The sequence below is a fragment of the Arvicola amphibius genome, chromosome 3 (genome assembly GCF_903992535.2).
Source record: "Arvicola amphibius chromosome 3, mArvAmp1.2, whole genome shotgun sequence".
Lineage (NCBI taxonomy): Eukaryota > Metazoa > Chordata > Mammalia > Rodentia > Cricetidae > Arvicola > Arvicola amphibius.
The window spans coordinates 118,970,143-118,995,699 of NC_052049.1; the positions used below are offsets into that span (position 1 = coordinate 118,970,143).

The 25,557-nt window shown below is 45.1% G+C and overlaps 3 protein-coding genes across 5 annotated transcripts; 1 reads left to right on the forward strand and 2 right to left on the reverse strand.

The window, feature by feature from the left end:
• Positions 1 to 9,345: 9,345 nt before the first annotated feature.
• On the reverse strand, positions 9,346 to 14,722 carry C3H11orf52 (chromosome 3 C11orf52 homolog). The gene is made up of 4 exons (XM_038324200.1): positions 14,567 to 14,722; positions 11,465 to 11,502; positions 10,480 to 10,550; positions 9,346 to 9,897 (listed from the first exon to the last, which is right to left on the reverse strand). Exons 1-4 carry the CDS (start codon positions 14,638 to 14,640, stop codon positions 9,649 to 9,651), a joined length of 432 nt encoding a protein of 143 aa, XP_038180128.1. The 5' UTR covers positions 14,641 to 14,722; the 3' UTR covers positions 9,346 to 9,648.
• On the forward strand, positions 14,052 to 24,950 carry Cryab (crystallin alpha B). 3 transcript variants are annotated; one of them, XM_038324199.1, is made up of 5 exons: positions 14,052 to 14,233; positions 15,299 to 15,425; positions 21,656 to 22,050; positions 23,121 to 23,243; positions 24,610 to 24,950. In XM_038324199.1, exons 3-5 carry the CDS (start codon positions 21,850 to 21,852, stop codon positions 24,811 to 24,813), a joined length of 528 nt encoding a protein of 175 aa, XP_038180127.1. In that variant the 5' UTR covers positions 14,052 to 14,233; positions 15,299 to 15,425; positions 21,656 to 21,849; the 3' UTR covers positions 24,814 to 24,950. The 3 variants fall into 3 exon arrangements, with proteins under 3 accessions (XP_038180127.1, XP_038180126.1, XP_038180125.1); XM_038324198.1 differs by lacking the exon at positions 15,299 to 15,425 and adding an exon at positions 17,696 to 17,802; XM_038324197.1 differs by lacking the exon at positions 15,299 to 15,425.
• Positions 19,749 to 22,609, reverse strand: Hspb2 (heat shock protein family B (small) member 2). The gene is made up of 3 exons (XM_038324195.1): positions 22,556 to 22,609; positions 20,769 to 20,930; positions 19,749 to 20,354 (listed from the first exon to the last, which is right to left on the reverse strand). The coding sequence occupies exons 2-3, from the start codon at positions 20,860 to 20,862 to the stop codon at positions 19,900 to 19,902; spliced, it is 549 nt and encodes a 182-aa protein (XP_038180123.1). The 5' UTR covers positions 20,863 to 20,930; positions 22,556 to 22,609; the 3' UTR covers positions 19,749 to 19,899.
• Positions 24,951 to 25,557: the final 607 nt, after the last annotated feature.

Below are 25,557 nucleotides of genomic sequence, written 5' to 3' on the forward strand. Positions count from 1 at the left end.
TGATTAGTAAAAGCACAAAATTCCTGTTGGGCCATCCAATTTAAAATTGCTCAGAAGATATGCTTATCATGTCTGGTAAAGAACTGTGTTTAGCTCTAAGGGACATGAATATATTCTATTCCAGCTTTCCTACCCCATGCTGTTGCGATATCAATAGAAGAGTTGGGACACTAAGTGGGTTAGATGGAAGTGGGCTAGGAGGAATGACTAGGGCAATAATCAATACAATGTAATGCCTATATATGGGAAAGCGGCAAAACACTGGGAGCTGCAACCCCTCCCATTGCTGCAGGCCTGGAAGAAAGCAAGGACTGCAGCACACTGCTCTCCACAGGTTACTGCTTCTGTTTGACCTCCTCAGTCCTGAACTGTCTTAGCAACAATGGCAAGTACTTCCTCTACAAACTAAGAAACACTCAAATATCTACTGGAACAGCAAAACTGATTTAATTTTACCATGTTCCAAGTCCTATATGAAGCATCAACATGCATACATTTGAGGGTCACAATTACAATGAACGGTTTGCCATTTACATATGAAGAGAGATTGGAGGATACATATTTTGCTCCTGACCTAAATATTTAGTGGGGAAGCCAAAGTCTGGGTCCCAAAGCTTCATAAATTATGAGCACCAGGAACTGAGGCTATGGCTAAACATGCCAGGCAAGTACTCTGGCATGGAGCCACAGCTCAGAACTTTCCTATGACACTTGCCACAGGACTGCACTACTACCCTAATGTTCTCAGATGGATGAATGAACCAGTGAAAGAAACATGCATTCGTGCAAATGCATTCAAACCATCTATTAATAAATATAATAACATGTTTGCATAATTAAGGCTCTAAGCCTTAAACAAAGCTGTCATCTGGTGAAAACACTGCCTGTGACTCCTCTCTGTGTAAAACCAAAATGTGTGAGGTTCACACCTATGAAAAACTTAACACATCCACTACCGACTGTCATTTATGATGAAAAGATGCAGAAAGGGCAATTTAAATAAACCAGTAATTAAAACTATCAATGAAATAATCAATGACTCTCTGAAATAATTTCTTTTTTTAAAGATTTATTTATTATGTACTCAGTGTCTGTCTGCATGTATGTTTACAGGCCAGAAGATGGCACCAGATCTCATTATAGATGATTGTGAGCCACAGTGTGGTTGCTGGGAATTGAACTCATGACCTCTGAAAGAACTGTCAGTGTTCTTAACCTCTGAGCCATCTCTCCAGCCCTGAAGTAAGTTCTTAATCTTCCTTCTGTTTTCTCTTATCAGTTGAGTTCTTTAAGGGCCACATGCTTAAACTTCTGCATTTACATTTAGAGACAGCAGCACAGACACACGAAGACTTGTGCCCAACAAGTTGACCGACATGTCCTGGCTTCCTAACTGTGCCTGTATGTATGCATGCACATAGTATGTATGTATGCATTACAGTGCTGGGGGTCCTCATGCTGGGTAAGTACTCTGTCACTGTATACCACATGCCTAAACTGCTCTTTTCTCTCTAGAGTCTTCCATTTGCCCGTCTATATTCGTCATAATCATTCTCAGACAATAGATTCAGAATCTTGCTTCCCCAGTGCCCATTGTCTTTACTCTCCCTTTCGTAGCACAGCAAATAGAAATTCTTTGTGCCCAGCTCTGAAGGCCTCCCGTGGGATCACCTCTATTCATGCTGGAAGGCACTGAGATTTCTCAGGCTCCTGTTCACTTCTGAGCTTTCACACTGACTCTGCTTGAGCATCCCACACCCCACTCCCGCGCCATCCACATTGCCAGCATGCCTCCTTCAGGCTTTGCTTTCTCCACAAACTTCTCTGACCACACTTTTGTTTCTGGCTTTTTTCCCCTTCCTTTTATTCTTTTAAATGTGGAGAATTAGCAGGGGCTCTATGCATGCTAACTGAGCGCTCTACTACGACACTCTGTGTGTCTTCTAACCACTCTTGATTTGAATTTGTTTCACTCACCTCCAGAGACCCATGGCACATTCCTGCCCAAATGTTCATGAAGGCCTTGGTCCTTCTCTTACTACCTATTTTAAATGACAATACTCAGCCGGGCGGTGGTGGCGCACGCCTTTAATCCCAGCACTCGGGAGGCAGAGACAGGTGAATCTCTGAGCTCGAGGCCAGCCTGGTCTACAAGAGCTAGTTCCAGGACAGGCTCTAGAAACTACAGGGAAACCCTGTCTCGAAAAAACCAAAAAAAAAAAAAAAATGACAATACTCCCTCATACCCACACTCCTATGTGTCTCTGCCTGATTGATTTTTATTTTTCCTAATAGCCTTCATCATCACCTTGGATAGTCTGTGTTTATTTGATCTTTCCTGTGTGGGGAGTTGGTGGGTACGTGTGTGTGTGTGTGTGTGTGTGTGTGTGTGCAATTAGAGGACAGATGTCAGGTAACATCTACCTTGGGTTTTTTTGTTTTGGCTTGGTTTGTTTTGGTTTTGGTTTTTTGAGGCAGGGTTTCTCTGTGTAGCCTTAGCTGTTCTTGACTGTCCTAGAACTTGTTTTGTAGACCAGGCTGGCCTCCAATTTACAGAGACCCTCCTGCTTCTGCCTCTCAAGTGCTGGGATTAAAGGCATGTGCCACCACCATCTGGCCCACCTTGTCTTTGGAGAGAACTTGGGGCTCACCAATTAGGCTAGCCTGGCTGACCAGCCTGCTCCAGGAGTCTCTGCCTCCTCAGAGCTGGGATTCTAAGTGGACACTGCTACACTGACTTCTTCACAAGGGTTTTTGGGTTCAAATTTAGTTCCTTGTGCTTACAGAGGAGACACTTTTCTGAGTTATCTCCCCACTCCACCCTCCTTTTTTTTCCACCTTGAAGGATAACCCCAAACTGGCTATCCTCCTGCCTAAGCCTCCCAGGGGAGGATATAGGCATATAACACCACATCTCACTTATTGTCCATTTATCCTCAGCTTTTCCCTGTTCATAAGGTAAGCTCATGGTGGAATTTTGTATGTTTTGTTACTGGTTTATCCCTGAACTAAGAACATTTATTGCCTGGCACATTGTCAATGCCAAATACAAAACTGACTGAATTCACTAACCCTTTTCTTTTAAGAATGAGAAGCTCACTGGGACTCAGTGGTTTAAAGCACTTATTAATCTTGCAGAAGGCCTGGATTTAATTCCCAGAACCCACATAGTGACTCACAGACCCTCCATAACTCCAGCTCTGGGGATCTCATATCCTTTCTGATGTCCGTGGACACAGAACACTCATGTGATATGTGTGTGTGTGTGTGCAGATGACAAAATGGTGATATACATAAAATAAACCTAAAAAAGATTCAAAGATCAAAACAAAAATGGTGGCATATGCCTGTAATTCCAGCACTGGTGGGTGGCTGCAGGAGGATCCAGAATTCAAGGTGATCTTTGGGTACATGGGTGAGTTCAAGGCCAGCCTCAGCTATAACATCATGCCTCAAAATAAAATAAAATAAAAAACAAAATCTAAAGGTTTAGTCCAAGTCTAATAACACTGACCTATAATCCCAGCACTCTGGGAAGCTGAGGGAGGAGGTTCACACATTCAGGGTCTAGGTGGACTCCAGACAGAGTTCAGGGTTAGTCTGGCAATTTAATAAGGCCATGCTTCAAAATAAACAATGTTTTACAAGGCCTGCAGATGTAGCTGAGTGGTAAAGTGTTTGCTTGGTGTGTGTGAGGACCTAAATTCAATCACAAGCACTGGAAAAACAAGTAGGAAACAGATAAATAAATCCAAAGGTCTAATACTTCGGTACTCCATCACTTAGTCCTTACAGTTAATGTAAGGCTATGGATCTTTCTTTGTCTCTCATGGCATTTGCAAACCAAAAGTAACTTGTGGTATCCTTTTGTATTTTCTTTTCCTTTACACATGTATTCTCTCATTAAAATCTATGTTGGGTCCCTATTATATTTTTATGTGCCAGGCCCTGCTCTTTTAGCAAAAAGCTGAAGAACTGGAAGATCCACTTATATATACACATCATATACCACGACAAGAAACAAGGCTGGAGGAAAAAATAGAAAAACCGAGACCTCAGCATCAGATGAGTCTAAATGAGGGGACAGAGTGCATAGGGTGTATGTGATAGCCAGAAATGGGTGAAAGGAACAAGACACAGTAGTGAGAGACTACGGTGGAAGGTTGCCAAAGTAACCACCAGACAGCAGTGCTTAATATAACCATGCCAAAGCAGATATGCAAATGTATTCTACACATTTTTTTTTTTAAATCACAAGTCAAGTTTTCAGCCAAATAAATATCCCATGGTTGAAAATCAGACCAAGACAGCGACATCTGGTGGATGTTTTGGAACCGACCCTTGGGTCTCTACTAGGAAACTACCTTAAGTGCACCTTCTGCACTGCCAATCACCACGGGCCTCACCATTATTAATTACACTAGCAAAAACCGATCTTTTATTAGGACCCAGGGTCTTCACATCTCAGGATCCAGATTTCTGACATTCAGCTGCCCTTTGGAGGATGTATGCAAAATCTGAAATCACAGTTCTTCCTTTATAGGTTACTTACTGTATAAAATGCTCGTATCTGGTTATACGGAACCAACTGCTTTGTATTGAAGCAACAAGAAAAAAAGCTTGCATTGAAAAATAATCCAACATGTGTTCTTCCACCAAGAGCATGGTTGTGAAAGCTGGGCTTCTCTTTCCAACTCCATTGGCCATTAGTGAAATAGGAACTAGACATGACTAGTCACTGAACACATTCTTGAGCTGACGTTTACATATTTTTTCTGAGCCAGGAAGTGGTGGCACACGCCTTCAATCCCAGCACTCAGGAGGCAGAGACAGGCTCACTCTGTGAGTTCGAGGCCAACCTGGTCTACAGAGAAAGTTCCAGGACAGGTTCCAAAACTACAGAGAAACCCTGTTTCAAAAAACAAAAACCAAAAACAATCATCATAATAATAATAGAATAAAAAATAAAAAATTATTTCTGTAGAGAAGGGTTCTGTACCCTAAAAATGCTTCCTTTTTTTTTCTTCTGTTTAAAAGTATATCTTGACCGGGTGGTGGTGGTGCAAGCCTTTCATCCCAGTACGTGGGAGGTAGAGGCAGATGGATCTCTGTGAGTTTGAGACCATCCTGGTCTACAGAGTTAGTTCAAGGCCAGCCAGGGCTACACAGAGAAACCCTGTCTCAAAAAAGCAAAACCAAAAACAGAACAAAACAAAAATCGACACCCCCCCAAAAAAAAAACCACAAAAAAAGAAAACTTATCTGGGCTGGAGAGATGGCTCAAACTTTAAGAGTGCTGCCATTGCAAGAAGTCAGAATTCCATTCAGTTTCCAGCACCCCTCATAGGCACAATCACACACATTTACATCAAGAATTAAATACAAAATCTTTGATTAAAATATATCAAATCATTCTACTAGAATGTTATTTAATATATAAATTGTATTGTTATACATAATAAAGGGATGAAAATAAAATGCCAATTCATGGGTTAAAAAACGTTCCTGTCTTTTCAAATATTCTTAAGTTGCTTATTTTCATTTTTAAATATGTAAATTTTTTCCTGCATGTGTCTGTTCACTACATGTGTTCTTGGTCCCCACAGAGGTCAGAAGAGGGCGTCAGATCCTCTGGAACTGGGGTCACAGGCATCTGTGGGCTCCCATGTGGGTGCTGGGATTCAAACCCAAGTCCTCTGCAAAAGTAGTCAGGGCTCTTAACTGCTGAGCCACCTCTCTGGCCATCAAGTTGGTTATTTTCAATGTGAGTGGTGGAGAGCTTTAGAAGCCCAACAACAAGGGACTGATAAATGGTCAACACGATTATAGCCCATCTAGGCATACTAGTGCATACTTGTGATTTAAGAGCTCCAAAGGCTGAGGCAGGAGGAGTGCCTCATGTTTGAGGCCAGCCTGTGATTTTAATTTAATTTTTAACACAGTGATTTTAATGCCAGACCTGGATACATAGCAAAACTCTGTCTCAAGAAGTCAATCTAGCAGGAGTTGGAGATGGCTCAGCTGTTAAAGCACTGGTTGCTCTTCCAGAGGGCCAGGGTTGATTCCCACCACCCACACGCCAGCTCTCAACTGTCTGCAACTCCAGTTCCAGGGGATTGAACACCCTCCTCTGGCCTCTGTCAACACTAAGCTTGTGGTGTTATAGAAATATGTGGAAGCAAAACACTCACACACATAAAGTAAAATAGTGAAATAATAAAAATGAAAGACAATATACACATAGCAAAGTCAACAACATCGAAGTTTGTATATAATATCATCTCATGGAAAACATTTGCATAGATAAAAACACTAGAAGAATGTAGCCTAGAATATTCACAGTTTGCTTTTGGGTGGGAGACTTCTGGGTTAGTTTTAAATTTTAATCATACTCTGAAATGTTTCTTAAATGCTGTGCAATTAACATATTTGAACAAACTTTAAACAATGCATATATACTGACTAGCAGTTGGAGTTTCTCAACCTTTACCTGGATTTATTAATTTCAGGGAAAAAGTGATGAATTGATGCTAAAGTGAGCTAGAGCTCCTACAAGAAGGAGGAGCAGAAAAGGAAGGCAAATATCTTGTTCTCGGCTCTACATCCTGTGGAGCAGCAGTGACACTTCTGTGAGGTCATCACGCTCCTGACAATACCCCAGAACTTACAGAGGGCGCGCCAGGCATCGCGGAGTTACAGACTCTCATAACCACCTGCGTCCCCATCTTCAGTGTCCCTAGAAGAGCTGATTCAGGGCCACCTTGAAATAGGAAAAGATGGTAAGTGAAAATACATAGGAGAAGGAAAATCTTCAAAAGCTAAATTAACCTAGGCAGAGTCAGGTCCCAACTTAACTCATCTTGGTATAAGACTTAGGAGCCTGAGGAGCAGCTAAGTTATTTAACCACAACAGGGTCTTCTCAGCTGGATTTTCTCTTATGTGTTGTGTGTAGGAGGGGATGGAGATGGTGACTGCAGAGGCCAGAAGTGGGGCTGGGTCCCCTGAAGCTGGAATTACTGGAGGTTGTAAGCTTGGCTGTTGGGAACCAAAAACAGGTCCCCTGGAAGAGCAGTAACCACTCTTGACAGCCAGGCCATCTCTCTAGTTCTTCAGTGACATTTTAAAACAATTTTAATCTAGGTTTTCACAGAAATAAGAAGGATGTTTTCTTGCCCCTCCATCTTTCAGATAGCAGAAATACCAGATACTCTGCTCCAGACACACACTTCATTCTTCAGAAACTTATTCTTTATACTCAGAACGTTTAACCTCCACAGACAGCAGAGACGTTGAGGTGGAAGGGGGAAGGTTGAGAAAGGGATCCATATAACCCAGGCTGGCCTCCAATTTTCTTTGTAATAGAAATTATATAAATATAGAAGTAGAAATATGGAACAGAGACTATAGAAATAGAGAATGACTTTGAACTCCTGTTCCTCCAGTCTCCACTCTTCAAGTGGTGAGATCACAGGTGGTGAGATCACATGCCACACCTGGCTTAGCATTTATAACTCTTTTCTTTTTCATTTATTCATTTATGTTATGGGAGTGCCCTATCTGCATGTATGACTTTATGCCAGAAGAGGGCATCGGATCCCACTATAAATGACTGTGAGCCACCAAGTGGTTGTTAGGAATTGAATTCAAGAGCTCTGGAAGGGCAGCCAGTTCTCTTAACCTGAGGCATCTCTCCAGTCAAGCACTTATAATTCTAAGGCAGAATTTGTCTACAGAATTTTATCTTTACATAGTGCTACCTACAGCATTTTATTTGATCCTCATTGTTAAGAACCCTTAGAAACGGTTATTTTGTTTAGCCCTAGACAACACGTAGAAAATAAGCGAGGGAGTTGCTCCACCAGTTCACAGTGAAAATAGTCTTCCAGCCCACGTCTTTGGAACCCACTTACAAACTGGGTCTGTGTCAGTGAACAAGCCTGACTGACAATTTCTGTGTGGGTGGTGGTGATAATGATGATGACGAGACGGCTGAATTGTATGTAATTCTACAACCGTTGTAAATTCGCATAAACTCTCTACAAAACTGATTCTATCGACACCAATGCGCGCGCATGTGTGTGTATGTGTGCGTGTGTGAGCGCTGTAATTCCCTTGTCAGTACTCATCTTCAGGGAATCATCCTCTTAACGAACCAACAGGTACATTTTGGGAGAGAGGTACGACGGGTTAAGAAAGGGACGTGAATTACAGCTCATCATCTGCAAGCTCTAAAGTCTGAAGCAAAACTGTACACTAAGACTCTACGGGGTTCAGAGAGAGCTCAGACCCCAAAACTTCTGCCCCCTCCCCCACCCCACCCCTGCACCTCGCCCCCTCTATGTGTGTCCCTACTTCCGATCTGGATGCTCAACAGGTGATAATATTTCTCAGCTGCCCAGCACTTTTCGACACCTACCTCTTAAATTATCGGCCCGCTTGGCTTAGCATCTTCCAGGCTGGCGGACAAGTCTTCTGAGCTGCGCGTTTCTGCTGCCATGGAGACACGGAGGTTTGCATAGGTCGGGCCTGCTTGCCTGGGACAAGAGCCAGCCAGTGCAAGCCTTGGTCTGCCTACTGCTGTGCAGGCCCCGCCTCCAGTAGACCAAGAACCCGCCCCTACCATTCTGGCCCCGCCTACTAGCGTCCAGACCACACCCCGTGCCAGCCTCCTCGCTAGGACTTACGTCTACATGTTCCCGCCTCCGCTCATATGGTCCACCCACTTTCCGCTTTCAGCCAATGGGAGCTTGCCCTCTGTTCGCCGAGCCGAATCCCAGCTGAAGACTAGAGGGTGTGCGGGCATCTCCATTGGCTGGACCCTTCTACAATGTGGGCTGGGACACGTTGCTAAACCCGGCCCCCGGAACAATCACTCAGCCCGTTCTTCATACTATTTATTTATTGATCGTAACGGTTCCTTAGACGAGCGCTAACAGTCCTGTAAGTAAAGTTTCTCCAGGCTGTCTTCTTCTGGCTGTTAGTGTGCGCAATTTGAAGTCCTTGCAGACCGTGGTTGGAGAAGACTTTAGAATCAGTCCCTGTTCCCATCTCTGTGCTAAGGTCTGGAGCCCTTGACCCAGCTATTAGGTTAATTGTCCACAGCAGTCCCCGGGGCTGTGTGCAAAGGCTCAGAGAGCTCTCCCAGAGCGCTTCCTCTGAGATTTTGGAGTAAAGGTGTGTAAAGGGGATGTGAATAGCTGAACATAGTGGCCACATGTCTGTAGTCCCAGCACTGGGGATGAGAGAGTGGAATAGATCAGGAGTTCAAGGCCATTCTCAGCTGCGTAGCAAATGAGCGAAAAACTCAAATATCGTTAAATAATTCCTACCAGAAACAGCCAAAGTGCATACAGGGTTCTTGTTGCATTTGAGAGTTCAAATAATGTTAGGAGTCAAAGGATGACTGTTTTACACACTTAAAATATTTTTTTTTTTTTGGCACTCATCCTGCCTAGCCTTACCACAACTCCACAATAACAGTGGCAAACCAAAAGATTCATAGTGGAGAGAGTAGAGGGACCCCCAATTCCCGATGTTCTGGTGTCCTTGGAGATTGAAAAACGGCCAACACCCCTGTTCTCGAAAAACAGTAGACTGTCCCCCACAGAACTGTAAAATTGTGGAAACCAGTACTTCCTTCCAAGGGCTCACACCAGGGTTCCGTGGTTGCTGTCGTACTGAGGTGTGGCCTGAGGGAAGCGAAGAGTGGCATACTCCGTAGCGGTGTCTACGTGCCGGTGTTTCACCTGCTTGCTAGAGTACGGCTGCATCTGGCTGAGCACATGAATGTCTGCATAATGCAAGTGGCTCTCCTCCGATGCGGAGTCTGAACTTTTCTTTTGAGATACAGGCTGGTGTAACACTTGCTCATACATTGGTCCTGTTGTTCCACAGTCCTGGGGGAAGTCAATAGAATTAAGAGAGGCTCTTGGCTTGGTTTGCCCCTCACCTCCCATGCAGAGTGGGTGAGAGATCCCTTTATTTTGGTCCTTTGGGAGGCCAGGTAACACAGTATGAGTTCCCCACACCATACATGTGTATGTTTGTGTGTGTGTGTATGTATGTGTGCGTGCACACACACGCATGTGTAGAGGACAGAAGACAACCTCGGGAGAGGGTCCCTGCATTCCATCTTGTTTGAGACAGGGTCTTTCTTGCTCAGTGCTGCATATGCCAGGCTAGCTGTCTGGAGAATGTCTAGTGATTCGCTTGTCTTTGTTTCCCATCTCCCAGGAGAGAAACGCTGGGATCATAGAAACTTCTGCTGCTGCTTCTGGCTTTTATGTGGGTTCTGGAGATCTGAACTCAGATAGGCAGGCTTGCACATAAGTGGTTTACCTGCTGAACCATCTTCCCAGACTGGCACAGCAGTTTCTACAGATGGTTGCAAGGACTCTGTCTGAGGGTGAAAAAACTGAGCCCTGGGATCCCACATCTGAGTGGATATGGCCTGAGAGGAGACAGAGGCCTATCCCTACCTTTGTGCTCTTCTGCCACAGCTGCTGCTGTTGCTGCTTCAATATGCTCAATGTGGGTCTTGCTTGGCTCCCTGTGGAGGAAGAAAGCCAACTTAAACTCATTCTGTCTTCCCTGTCTCTACTGAGACTGCCCTCTTCAAATGTCTATTAGATAAACTATTGAAGTGGGCTTCTAGCCAATCTCCCTGTCCTCCTTCCTCCTTCTTTCACTTCTACTAACCCACACCCAGACTCTTTCCCTGATAGACGACCTGGCCCATTTTCCACCTGGCTGTCCTGTCTTCCATCCTCCTTGCTCAACAGCCAGAGCTCATACTGTACTAGGCTCTGGGCCATATTCTGGGGAGATAAGGATGAGTAAGCTATTTCCTCTGCCTTGGGAAATCTACAGTGTACCTGGGAACAGGCTACTACAAAAATGTAGTACGTGCTCAGCCACACCAGTGGGCCACTTTCAATCAAACCATTTATTTCTCCCCCAAAAGTTGCAAGAGCTAACTCCTCTGCCTCTGCTGGCACCCTCTTCTACTGACTTGTGAACTCGACATTATTCCCACAGCATCAGTGCTTTCTCTGTATTCTGTTATAGCATGGATAGATAATATTATAATTATGTATTTACATGAATCTGCCTCTCCCAGTTGACTTTCAGCTCTTCCAGAGCTGAGACCTTGTAACCTTCCCCTGGGCTTCTCTTCCTCATTGGGAACCCACAGAATGGCTCACCTACAATACAAGAGCTCAATTGTATTTTGTGGACAAATGAAAGCATGAGCAACTAACTCTGCCACTCTGAAGTAATGGGAAAGGCAAAGTCCATAGGTTCCGAGCTAGCCTTAGACCCAATAAACTAAAGATTCTTTTTGTTATATCACCTCCCTTTGTCTTATCCAATGTCATGTCTCTTTTCTTCGCCTTCTCCAAGGATGTTGGCTTTACTGTCTTCTCTGATTTCCCTTGGTCTCAATACCCTCTCCCCTATTACCTGTTTTATTTTTCTTCTGGAAAGTTGATGGGCAGCTCCTGTGTAGAAAAACAGATCGCCCATGGTCAAGCGTTCTGTATGTTCCCCCCATCCTAGTTGCTCTGTGGTCTCTCCTTCACAGTCTTGGACGACATTCTCCCACCACCCCACAGATTCGCTTGGTGCTAGGGTCAGCCTGAGTACTTGTAAAGGCTACAGCACCTCTCCTAGATGGATGATTCTGGAAGGTAGAGTGGTAAAACTGACATAAGGAAACCCAAAATACAGGTTTAGGCAACCAGGCACTATTGCCAAGGATGTTGCTGGCTTGAAGGCTATTCTGGGATTGTCCATCAAGCTAATCCCAAGTAGAGGCTAAGGGAAATCTGCCAAATGATGGAATATATTCCTGGATCCAGAAACTGAATCTTCAGTGCTATTTTTTGGGGATGGGGTGGAGTGGAGTCTTTGGCAACCTGGGAGTTCAGGGAGTCCTAGGAACTGTGACAACCAGGGCTACCTAGTCCTGCAAAGCCCTCTTCCAGTAAGTGGCTGCCCTTCTTGCTGCCCCATCCTTGTTTTTAGTTAACAGAAGTGAGAAATGCTTTGCTTAACCTTTAACGCCCTTTGGAGCACGCCATCTCCAGAACCGGGAACACTGAATTTGGGAGGTGACTCAGCAAACCTACTCCCAGGGTCCTCGTGGAGCCTGCGTGTCTACGTGACTGTCAATGACTGATGTCCAGGGAAGCAGCACTTGTCTCAGGAAACGGGGTGAATAGTTTCAGCCTTACTCTGGGTGCCTATTCTTGCTAGTATATTTCCAAATCACTCTGTCTGTCTGATTTTGCCTCTCCTCAGGAAGTTTCCTTCTCTTGGAAATAAAAGGGAGAGAGACATGCAGATATCTAAATCATGTTGACTGAATCTTTGTGGGGTGGGGGAACCAGGATTTTTTCCGTACGTGTTTTCTACACTCTCTTTTGGAGTGATTTTCAGGTTTGAGGCAACTTCCTTAGAACGAGGTAGTTGGTCTTTAGCTACACACTAAGTGGTTTGGCAGACAACCAGCTTCTGGTCTTTCAGCTTTTTCCTCCACTACTTCGTCTCTTGCCTTGTGTTACAACTGCCTTGCTAGAGCCGTCAGGTAAGGAACAACACCTTGTCCCTTGTCACTCCTGTTTTCCTACTTGTTTCTGCTTAAGTGGACAGAGAGAATGCTAATTAGAGAACGCATGACCATAGTCACCCAGTTTTAGTGCACAGAGCCTGTTCCTAAGTTGGATGTTGTGTTGAACCCAGACACAACCTGATGGTTGCAGGTGACAGAATGAGTTTAGACTAAAAGAATTTAAATGAGCCATCCTCCACAGAGGACATAAGAATAAAACTTGGAACAATTCTTTCAGAATGCAAGTGGCGATAAGGATAAAGATCTTTAAACATAAATGTGTCCGCTGTCTGATGTAGCACTCTCATATATTAATACATAACCATGCATAGGTAGAAACTATTCCCAAATAGGAAACTTCCTAAATCATCAATATTGGTGAGTCACTAAATAAATGGTAGATATAGAGAATGGCAAACTAAGCCAGGTGGTGGTGGTGCACACCTTTAATACCAGCACTGAGGCAGAGACAGGAAGATCTCTCTGTACGTTCGAGGCCAGCCTGGTCTATAGAGCAAGATCCTGGACAGCCAAGGCTACACAGAGAAACCATGTCTCGAAAAACAAAACAAAACAAACAAAAAATTAAATAAGGGCCAGGTGCGGTGGTGCCCGCCTTTAATCGCAGTGCTAGGGAGGCAGAGGCAGGGTGATCTCTGTAAGTTCGATTCCAGCCTGGTCTATAAAGTGAGTTCCGGGTCTACATAGAAAGAACTTGCCTCAAAAGTCAAACAAAAATAAACAAATATATGTAAACAAATATAGACAGAGGCCTATTTTTTGTTTGTTTTGATACAGGATCTCACCATGTAGTCGTGGCTACCCTAGAACTACCTGTCTCTGCCTCTCTGGGATCAAAGGCATGTACCACCATGCTTAGCCAAATTTCCTTTTATTGCTACCTTCTGCATCTATTACTTCCTGGTACAGAGCACAAGCTCAGTAAATATTTGTTTAATGACCAAATAGACAAATGAAGTAGCAGGCACAGGACTTGAGCCCAGTATTCTGTCTTCAAATTTTAGATGCTTCCCAATGTACCTCACTTTTCTCTCTACACGTGATGCTTATTTGTAGATAAGTATCTTTGAACTCTGCCCCACACATGGAATAATATAGCTAGGAGGCAGCTGACAGAATAGAACCATATTTGGGAGTTTGTAGTAGCGGTGAACATCCGGGGGAAAGTCATAAAACCACAAATAATCTATTATTAGGTGTTTTTTGTTGTTATTTTTGTTTTTCATTTTTTTTTACTAGCTTTTGCTCTCCAAACAAACCTATGCTGCAGACAATAGGGGCTGTGTTTCTTACAAATGTGAGGGCTCAGAGAATTTACAGGACTGCTTGAGGCCACACAGCAAACAGCATAAAAGCTCTATTTCCCATGGACACTCCCCTTCCCACTTCTGCCATTTCAAACAAACATTTGTCCAAATCCTGTTGCTCAATCCATGGTTGCCTCTGTGATTACCTAGTGAGGAAAGTATGGGTTCTGAAGTCGAGCTGACTGGCTTGGAATCTTGTTTTACCTGCTAAGTTCCTAGTCATGTGACAGACATTTGAGTTAACTTCTCTGCGCCTCTGCTTCCTGACTGGCTAATGATGGGAGAGCAACGGTAAGACCACTCACAGAAGTGTGGGGACAGTTCAGCGAGATTGTAAGTGAATGCACCTAAAGAGCGGTCAGACGCTCCAAATTATTATGATCTGGGAAAGGAAGAAAAGTAGAGCAGGAAAAGGAAAGGAGAGGAGGGAGAACCAAGTCCAGCTAACTCTGCCCTCTACAGAGTGCTGTGTGTTCTAAGCCCCCCTAAGGTCCTGCTCTGGGGTTCGAGCCAGGACGTGGCGGGTGGAGGAAGGCACGGTCTCTCCAGGCCCTCTCTGATTCTCAGGGTTTCATATCCACCACCCACCGGAGCCGGTCCCCTCCACCTTTCGACCCTACTCACCAGTTTCCCCCACAGCACAGCCTGTTTCCCATGGCGGATTTGTCTCCCAGGAAGCCCAGCTGGTGTTCGGACATAAAGAGGTTTGCGCATTTCCTGGTTCGCTGTTGAGCGAAGCGCAGCAGCTCCCAGGGAGTCGCTGTCGGTGTCAGATTTCAACCGAGTAGGTTGGCCCTTGGAAGCCACCTGGTGGAATCATTCCCAGGTGACTGTTCCCAGCCGGAGGGTAGAAACACACAAGGGCTCTAGGTGAGAGTTATCTCACCTTTGGGATTTGACGCTTCTTTTGATGAAACCGTAAACTTTGAGCTGCAAGCTTCGTTTTAAAAACCTAAGATACAAAAGGGCTCCGAGTTTCCACAGGAAATGTTTCTCCCTGCATCTCACTGCCTTTGAAATATATCCCTAACGGAGCACAGGGTCCCCCCTCATGTCCGCCCTACCACCCTCAGGTTTGAGTTTTACTGTCAAAGTAGTTGGTACAAGTTTCTTATGTCCACAACAATATCGGTTTGAATCCTAGAGGCTTTTGGAACCTGAAATGGGGGGAAATGGAATGCTCTCACGTTCTCACTATAAGAATTAGCGCAAGCAAACCTCCTAGCCGTTTACTATCTAGATTTCCAGCACAGTGAAGCATAAGCGCACCGGATGCATTACCTAATCCTCTTTCTGGTATAAACCAGATGGTTCTGTGGTTGGGATGGAGCACTGACTGTCCTCTTCCCAGTTTAGGACTACAAAATCTTCACCTACACCTGGCTGGAGTTTCTGCTTCCAATGACCCAGATCTGGACCCGTTACTCACTGACCAGCATCTATGACACAGCTGAGCGAATTAACTTAGAAAATACATTTCCAGGTTGGGTATGGTGGTGCATGCCTTTAATCCCAGCATTCGGGAGGCAGAGGAATGGGGATCTCTGTGAGTTTGAGGTTAGCTAGTCCATCGAGCAAGTTCCAGGACAGCCAGAAATTCATAGAGATACCCTGTCTCAAATCAACGGCAACGACAAAAAGGGGGAAATATGGCTCCAAGAAAATCTTTGGAACTCATAGTTCCAATCCTAAACATTTTCTTGGCATCTTAAGTGTTGTCCTATGATGTCCATAATCAGCCCTGCATGCCACAGAGTATGTTAGTTTCTGAACTCCTCCCCACTTGAGGAAAAATGGGGATGAGAGTGGTTGCCTTCTACAACTGTGATTCTTGAATAAGATGTGTATATATAAAGCTTTAGTCCAGGGCCTGGCCCCTGGAACTTACTCAGTAAGCCTTAGCTATTCTTACTATTCTTACTTCTTGTTCTCGGCCACTTATCAGATGGTAAAGCATTTTATTTTACTGTCTCGTGTTCCAATCCTTGCACATGCTGCAGGCCATTCTCTATTTTGCTATTTACTATATTCTTTTCATCCTGTTACCTGCTTCATCTCTCTGGCTCAACCTGCTTCATCTCTCTGGCTCAAAAGCCAGGAGTCATTTCCTGTTACTTATGGGATAGAATTCTCAAAGCCCTTTATAATCTGCTCCATTGCCAGCCGCCTCTTTAGGTAATTTACAGGGGGCCAGAAACCCCACAGGAAAGACAAGAAGCACTTTGGGTATAAAACCTGATATGCCTTAAGCAGATTAATACAAGTGTAGAGCGATAACATAAACGAATGCGTATTCTATTGAAATCTGACCCGGACAGTCCACGTCTGGAATAATTTTAGTTGACTTTCAAGCTCTATTGTCAGTGTGTTACAAAAGAAAGTTGTGTGTGTGTAGATGGTACAGAAAGTGCTACAAGATGTGGCTGGAAGGACGAAGCACAGCTGCAGTGTGTTTGGGGTAGGAGGAGCATTAGAAGAAACGAGCCAGCCCTGGTTGTGCCAGCGTCAGGACTCCCTGTGTGGCTGAAGTCCTGAGTGAATGTATATTTTGATATGGGCTCAGCCTTTCGAGTATGGATGTTTATGAGCAATTGATCCGTGTGTACAAAGACTAACAACTTCGGCCTCCTCCTCTCCAAAGTTTGCAGTCCAACGAAGTAGCCTCTAACAAGACTTGCTGACCTTCCTTCCCCTGTGCTTTATCTAATAAACATGCTGGGTGCTAGAGAACCTGAACCCGGCCTCATTATATGTTTGTCTGTGCATCTATTCTTCATTCCCTTGATGTGCCTAGCTAGGGTTCCAGGACCCAAGCCTTTTAAGATTCTGTGCCAGCCTGTAGTTGCAGATATTCTGGATATTCTGGAGTCTGAGGTAGGAGGGTATATATATATATATATATATATATATATATATATATATATATGTGTGTGTGTACATATGTGTGTATATGTATATTTATATATTTATACATATACTTACATATACATATCTGCACACATAGATATATATACACATATATATTGTGTAGACATATGTAAGTATTTATATATGCAAATACTTGTATATACACACATATAAATGTATGTTTGTAAATATATATTTGTATATATAAATGTCCAGAAAGAAAAATGGATAGGCTATTTGTGAAATTCCAAGTCTCTGCAGCTCAAAATGTCACAGAACTTGATTAATAACTTTTAAAAGAAGGTTTTGTTTTGTTTTCTTGAGACAGAGTTTCTCGTGTAGCCCTGGCTGTCCTGGAACTTGTTCTGTAGACCAGGCTGGCCTCAAACTCACAGAAATCCACCTGTCTGTGCCTCCCTAGTCCTTGGATTAAAAGTGTGCACCACCACCTCCCAACTACTTTAAAAGAATTTTGATGAAGTGGAGGTTTGTATTAAATTAGAGATTTTCAATTTTTTTTTTTTGAGACAGGGTTTCGCTGTGTCCTGGAACTAGCTCTTGTAGACCAGGCTGGCCTCGAACTCACAGAGATCTGCCTGCATCTGCCTCCTTAGTGCTGGGATTAAAGGTGTGTGCCACCACTGCCCAGCTAATTGTTTCCTTCTTAAAAAGTCATTTTTTTTAGACAAGCTCAGGGCTGAGTAGGTAGAGTGTGGGCTTAGTAAGTGTAAGGCCTTGCTTCCCTCAAACAAGTAGGCCAATAAAGTTCAACTATAAAAGGAATTATGAAACTGCTCAGGCTGAAATCTGACAATTTGAAAATCTTTATTTTATTATTATTTTCAGGCAGGGTTTCATGAAGTCTAGACAGGCCTCAAACTCATGATGTAGCTGAGGATTGACCTTGGATTCCCAGTCTTCCTACTGCCATCTCTGCAAAGCTGGGATTACAGGTGTGTGCCACTACATCCAACTTACTTTCTTTTTTTTATTTAAAGCTTTTATATGTAGTTATAAAAGGTAGCTATTTCTTAGTGTCACAGTGATAGAACTAAAGAGGTAATATACCTCCTTTTCCTCAACCACGTTTTTTTAACTTTTTGCTTAAAGATAAATGTTATTAATCCCATAGCTGATAATACAAGAACAAGTCAAAAAAAACTTTTCCAAAAGGCTAGAGAGTAAATAAATATCCTAAGTTTTACAGGCCATGTATATAGTCTTCCTTTTATAACCTTTAAAAATATATGCCAAGTGGTGGTGGCACACAACTTTAATCCCAGCACTCAGGAGGAAGGGGCAGGCAGATCTCTGTGAGTTCAAGACCAACCTGGTCTACAAGAGCTAGTTCTAGGACAGGCTCCAAAGCTACAGAGAAACCCTGTCTTGAAAAAAAAAAACAAAAACAAACATGCAAACAAAAAACCAAACTTACACTAGGCCTTTCGCATTTCTTCTCACCCAGATGTCAGGTTTACTAAGGGTAGCTAATCAAAGATACCCAATTCTTATTTGTCTCTACAATGCTTATCTCCCACACTTTATTACTTGACTTGTTTATTACTTGATGAATATTTACTGAGCTAAATGAAGAGGTGAATATAGTCAGTGTTGTTTCTCTGAGGTATACTTTTATTATAGCAGTTGATTATGGAGTGCTGGGGCTCTACCCTGGAGCCTGTGTCTGTCAGGCAAGCACTCTGAACTGAGCTACACCCCAGATCTTGCTTTGGTTTGGAAAAGAAAGCGATTTTTAAGCCAATAATCAAATTACTTGAAGAAGTGCTCTTACCTTGGAGTTCCACACATTCCTAAGAGGGGTAGGGATCTCAAAAACTAAGCTGACCAAAAAAAAAAAAAAAAAAAAAAAAAAACAACAACAAAAAACAAACCCAAGGGGAAAAAAAGCTGAGCTGACAAATTTGCAAGTGTGTGTATTTTTCTGGTAAGAGGATTGATAGCTTTTCTTGGATTTCAAATGGATTTTTTAACCCCCAAGAGTTAAAAAACAATTAATGAAGGAATTTCGGCTATCTACCATATCCTGGAGTACGTATGTATGTATGTATGTATGTAAAGAATGAGAGAAAGGAACTCTTTAGGACACCTCTCAAATCACACACATGCATGTTCTCTTGATTGTGAAGAGTATGGCACAGCCTCTCCCAACCAGCCGACATTTTTGAATACACCATACTCCCAGCACTAAAATTGCCTTCAGCCTTCCTGACCACTGCCGCGGCAGAAAGACAGTGGAAGCTGCCCTGAGTCTTAGATTAGGACAGCGTTCTGTGCTTCCTCTCTATGGGTTATTACAAAATCAGAGATGGGCCTCCCCTGTACTCAAGATGGGAAGGCTGTGGGTTCAGGGATAGTGGTGGATTAACGTGTCTGTACGCCCACGTATGCACACCGCTTCCCTCAACCAGAGACCTTTCAGGACAAAGCCATTGATACAGAAAAGCAAAACATTCACTCCAGAGCTTTAGGAAACTCTCCCCAGCCAAAAAAAAACATTTTCCTAACCCCTACCCTAAAAGGCCAGACAGCCTGGAGACCCTTGTTTTTGTGTCTCTAATCACCGGCTCAGACAGTGCCCTCTGGGCTGTTTGGATGGCCTATCCCTCTCCCTCCCAGGATCATTCTCTCTTTTGTTGCATTGTGAGAAAATTATGGCTAGGAATTTGATCTGGAGCCAGTGTCAGCTTCCGGGGGTGACCTCAGCATCCAAGTGTGAGCTTAGGACGCTGAGACGATGGGCACATTTCACAGTGGAAATTGCTCCCTATGGCCTTCCAATCCCTTCGCGGTTCGGAATTCCAGGCTACAGAACAGGAGCAGCACAAACAAGGCCCCAAGGTTTGGGTTTATTCAGCTCCACCCGGAACTAAATCAAAGGCTGTGATACATCAAAGAGCCAAATCATACACTGTGGACCATACACCTATCCCTTCCCCTGAGGATGCTGCTACCTCTGGGGTGGTAGACTTCTGGAATCCCCGTGAGACGTAGACAGGAGATTCACTGGGTGCTGGCTCTCCCGTGGGCAGTCAGGATTCAACTCTGGCTACTTCTTCCTCTTCCTCTGGGTCAGGAGGCGCAGGGAGCAGAGAGACGTAAACCTCATTGACTTCCGTGTCCAAATGCCGGCCACCCCGAGGTGCCTCCAAGTTAAGGATGCCATCATGGGAGAGGGCAGCTCGGACCCGCCAGGGGTCCACATCTGCTGGCAGGACATAGGTGCGACAGAACTCTCGGGACACGAAGCCGTGTCGATCCAGACGCTGGGGGTGCCGAGCCGACACCTCCAGCAGGTTGTCCACAGTCCTCACGGTCACCTCGTCTGGGGTAAAGTGGCTCACATCAAGAAATGCCTGGAACTTGCCCTCGCTGAGCCTGAGCTCTGAGGCCCCTGCCCTACTGCCCTCCCCAGCTCTGGAGGCCCGAGGCCGAACATAATAGCCATGATAGAGGGTGGGGGTCAGGATCTCTTCTGGAAGGAGACCTGGGGGTGCAGAGAGAGAAAGCAAGAGGCAGGATGAGGGAGGATACAGTGTGCACGGGGCTGAAAGGCCAGATCAGGAGATGTGGGCCTGGGAATCAGGGAGCAGGTGGGGAAGCTGCTGAAGAGGGTCTCGGAAAGGAAATGAGATGGCAATGGGGGAAACAAGCGGGGATCGGGAGGATTGAAGCGAAACCAGAAAGTATGCAGCTTGCAAGACCCGGATACCCAAAGCCCTGCGGCTCTAAAGCCTATCTTGAAGTCTGTAGCGAGAGGAGAGCCTTGGCTTGAGTGGGGAGTCTGGGGTGGGAGATGGCCCAGGAGTTCACTTAAGCCCCAGGTAGGGTGGAGGCCAGTGAAACTGGGCGGTGAGCCCAGAATTTCAGGAGGTGGGGGTAGGAAGCATCTGGGCCATACCTTCTCCGAAGCGCTGCTCACCCAGGCGGCTGGGGTTGGCAAATTCGTACTCGGCAGTGGCTGGGTGGGCATGTGGCACTGTACGGCCAGACATGACTGAGGTTGCCACTGGCAGCCCTGATCCCAAGTGCAGCCCCAACAAGATCGACGCGACCCCTTTAGCTGGAGGGAAAGCCAGGACTCAGTCAGAGTGGGGGCGGGGTCTACACCACCGAAAATAGTGCAATGCCTCTGGGGGAGGGCCAGGAGCCTGGGCCCAGAGTGCAATGAGGGTGTGACCAGCACAGCCTGGACCCCCAAAGTCCCCTCCTCTGCACACCCTTCAGCTGTCGCCGAGGCCTGGGAGGACAGCTGGTGGGTCCTGGTCCTGGAGTGAGTTGGGAAAAGAAATTGGTGCCCTGCCTGAGGGTTTGGGCCTTCACAAACTGTACATTTCCGTATCACCTTTTGTCCTTCTCAATGGTAGGCACCATGCACACCACATCACATCAAAGATGCAAGATGCATTTCCTGTCTCTTTAATTTCAGGGTATTCTGAACCCAGGTCAACTCAGGGTTCCAGTCAGATAACCTGGGACTGACTGACATGTGGGTGGTCACTGCTGTCCTCTAGGGCACCACAAAGAGTTAATGTCTCTGGGGCCCCGACCTAGGAAGATTCCAGTCCCTGCCCAGGCTCAAGATAGTTGCTGGCTCAACTCCCCTGGCATGCAAGACTGGAGAGGAGGAGGGGCACGCCACCAGCTGCTTGAGATTCCTGACCCTGTCCTAGCTCCAGAGAACAAGGATGGGGGTGGGTGTCCCTGGGTGTGGACAGAGAGCTAGTGAGACAAGACCATGACAAGTCACCGGCCAGCTCAGCCTTGTTTGTGTTTCTCTTTTCTTAGCTCAGTGAGTACTGGGTATGTGTCACCCTGCCAAATCCTGTCACAAGTCTCCATGAACTGGCGGTGAGCTGGGATAATAAAACCCCTGACATCACCATTCCAGAAGCTTCACAAGACTGCATATATAAGGGGCTGGCTGTAGCTGCAGCTGAAGGAGTTGACCAGTCAACTGAGACTACATTCATCTAGCCACCATGGACATCGCCATCCACCACCCCTGGATCCGGCGTCCCTTCTTCCCTTTCCACTCCCCCAGCCGCCTCTTTGACCAGTTCTTCGGAGAGCACCTGTTGGAGTCTGACCTCTTCTCAACGGCCACTTCTCTGAGCCCCTTCTACCTTAGGCCACCCTCCTTCCTTCGTGCACCCAGCTGGATTGACACTGGACTCTCAGAGGTGAGTGTGCCCCTGTGCCAGGGCAGGAGTACCCTTCTTGGAACCTCCTGGACGCTTACTTCTTCGTTTGTTTCCCTTTTTGTGGCTGCCTAAGTCATCTCAGGCACGTGTGTGTGTGCACAAAGGTACGGAGAGATGAGGTCACTGTTTTCTTCTTCCCTCGGGCAGCTGTTTCTGTTTGATGTTCCTCTGTTTCCTGCTACACTTTTCTGTGCATGGTGAAGCTCATCTTCTGTTCCCTAATGATGAAGCAGGGTATCCCTTTCTGGCTTTATTCATAATGATTTGCAATAAGGGCTGCTTCAGCTCCTTTACTTAACCTTCCTAATAACCAGATCCTGGCAGATTTTATCATCTCCAATCATAGAGATCGGAGAGAAACCCGCTCATTCTGAACTTTTCATGCCCTCTGGAAGGAGCTGGAAACATCAATCACTATATTCTACCTCTCTCTTCCTTTGCCTCTGATTTTCTGGGTTTCTCAGGGCTGAGAGAGTGTACTCACCTCACTCCATGGCTTATGAGGAATGGATGCATGTCCGCTCTGCGAGGCCCCGACTTGTCCTAACAGGGTGGGAAAAGGGTTGAACATATAAGATTAACAGAAGCTCTCACAGATAACACTCTGGTTTAAAAATATTCTGGGGTGAGGAAACAGGAGCTGAGTGGGCAAGGGCTTTGGAAGGACAGGACCAGCAGAACATTCCAGATTGAGTGGGAAGGAAACTTGGCAGGGAGATGAACAAGAAAAAGGGGCCTTTGTCTTTTACACAAATGACAAAGCCAGCATTGGGTAGAGAGGCAGCAGAAGCCATGCCCTCTAGTGAACTATCTTCTTCCCTGTGCCTCTAAGTAAAGTTTGGGACTGATGACCAAGAGGTGTCCCTTGTAGAATACTATGGTGGCTCACATGCATCAGAGTCATTCAGAAAGGGATTTTTTTTTCTTTAGCAGTAAAGAAGAAGATGAATTACCTGGACAGGAAGTAAATCTATAGAATAGTGAGTCTTCTCCAATTTACTAAATATTCTGCCATCTTTTCTCCTCCCTTCCCCCCACTGTCATTCTAGATGCGGATGGAGAAGGACAGGTTCTCTGTCAACCTGGACGTGAAGCACTTCTCCCCCGAGGAACTGAAAGTCAAGGTGCTGGGAGACGTGATTGAAGTTCACGGCAAGCACGAGGAGCGCCAGGTGTGTGCATGGGTCTGTTGCTTCTGTGGATGTGGCGAGTGCACACCGGATGCCAGGCACTGCCACCAGTCTCCAGGGCTGGCAGAATTCCAGGCTCCCAGCACATAGGACTAGAGCAGAAGCTGCAAGTCAATGGCTAGGAAGCTAAAAGAGGGGTAGAGCGTTGTTATTGCTATGGTTTTCCTGAGAGAAGTGTCCCTTAGTGTTTGTTTTGATTGCCTTGTTGTCTGATGACATGGAGATATCAGAAGACTTTTCAAAATTGCCAACCCTCAGGTACACCTGGGCCAATTAAAATGACGTTTTAGGAATATAACTCAGGCATCAACATTTTACAAAAATCTCCTTGGGTAATTTCAGTCTATAATCAAAACTGGCAACCACTGATTTAGGTGGAGTGTGTTATACATATTGGTTATTGTCCATAACGATATTAACTACAGGGTTGAAGGCATTTCAGTCTTGTGACTTTTAGATGTTCAGGATTCCATGGCTCTTCTTCTGCTCATTTTCATGCTAAACTCCATGATTTGTCCACATTTCAGAGCTTCAGGCTTCTGGCTGTAAGGAAGTCAGTGAATCGAGAAAATTTGTTTGGGTGGATCCTTGCAGTTCAGAAGGTGTAAGGGTTAGGTCAACAATTCCTCTTGCACTTTTGGTAATTCTTTTTCTTGACCTCCTGCAAAGGTTTTACGATTGTTTCTTAAAAATGGATAACTTAGTCAAGCGTGGTGGTACACACCCAGGACTCAGGAAGCAGAGTTAGGCGGATCTCTGAGTTCAAGACCAGCCTAAGTCTACAGAGCTAGTTCCAGGACAGCTACACAGAGAAATCCTACTTATCTCAAAAAACAAATCAAAATTAATAACTCAGAACCTGTGCGTCATTAGTGTATCTTAATATCCTCAGGCTGTTTCAGTTTTGTTCATATAATTTCAGACTGGACCACCATGATAGAGTCACCTTATATAATATCAGTGATCCTATGGGTTAGGAACATCCTGAGACATTCCTGAGGAACTGGGACAACTCATGGGCTTCCTCAAGGACATAGATCCTCAGTTCTAAAGGACAAACAATACAGATTCATCCCTTTGTAGCTAGTGCCCCTAGGTGTAATATCTGGGCAATTTTATCCTAGGCTTAAACCTGGATGAACAGCCCTTGACTTTGCTATCTGTATATTTGCTGCAGTTGGTGGCCTTTCACCACCAGACTATATCCCCAACTCCAGATATTTCTTTTGTCCTTATGATGTCAGGGCCATTTGGTCTCACCTAAGGGAAGGGAATGTCTGAGTTTGGGCCAAGTGATGGTGTTTCCCATTCTTATTTCTCTGCTTCTTTCTTCCTTCTCTTGGATTAGGACGAGCATGGCTTCATCTCTAGGGAGTTCCATAGGAAGTACCGGATCCCAGCTGATGTGGATCCTCTCAGCATTACTTCATCCCTGTCATCTGATGGGGTCCTCACTGTGAATGGACCAAGGAAACAGGCCTCTGGCCCTGAGCGTACCATTCCCATCACCCGCGAAGAGAAGCCTGCTGTCACTGCAGCCCCTAAGAAGTAGACTCCCTTTCTCTCACCGCATTTTTTAAAACAAGGAAGTTTCCTATCAATGAATGAAAATCTGTGACGAGTGCTTAAGCTTATTAATGCTAAGGGCCGGCCCAGATTATTAAGCTAATAAAATACCATTCAGCAACAGATTTGTCTTGTGTGAACATATTCCGTGTGCTTTAAATACATCTACAAATGTCACAGATTCAATTCTCGTCCTGTGATTCAGGGGACTCCAAGGACTTTCGGGTCAGAAGGACTGGTAGCACTTCCTAGTGGTACAAACCCAGGAGAATAATCCACTTTCCCTGCTCTTCTGATCTTGTCCATCACACTCTGTACTGTTAGGACAGAGTTATAAGGGGTACATTAGAGAGGACAAACAAAACAACAACAACAGCTATAATAACAACAACAACAACAACAAAACCCCCCAAAAAAGAACAGGTGATACCCTGGCAAAGTCCAAGGACTATCAGTTCCTCTAGAGAGAGAAACTCTGGCTCACCACACGTAAAAGGCTCTAGTGCATCTCTGAAATTAATTACCTCACCCGGGAGACATGGTGACCTTAGCGTGACTTGACAGGAGTTGTCAGTAAATAGGACATGGGTGGTAATCATTAAATAAACCTCTTAGGGGCTGGAGAGATGGCTCAGCGGTTAAGAGCACTGGCTGCTCTTCCAAAGGTTCTGAGTTCAATTCCCAGCAACCACATGGTGGCTCACAACCATCTGTAATGAGGTCTGGTGTC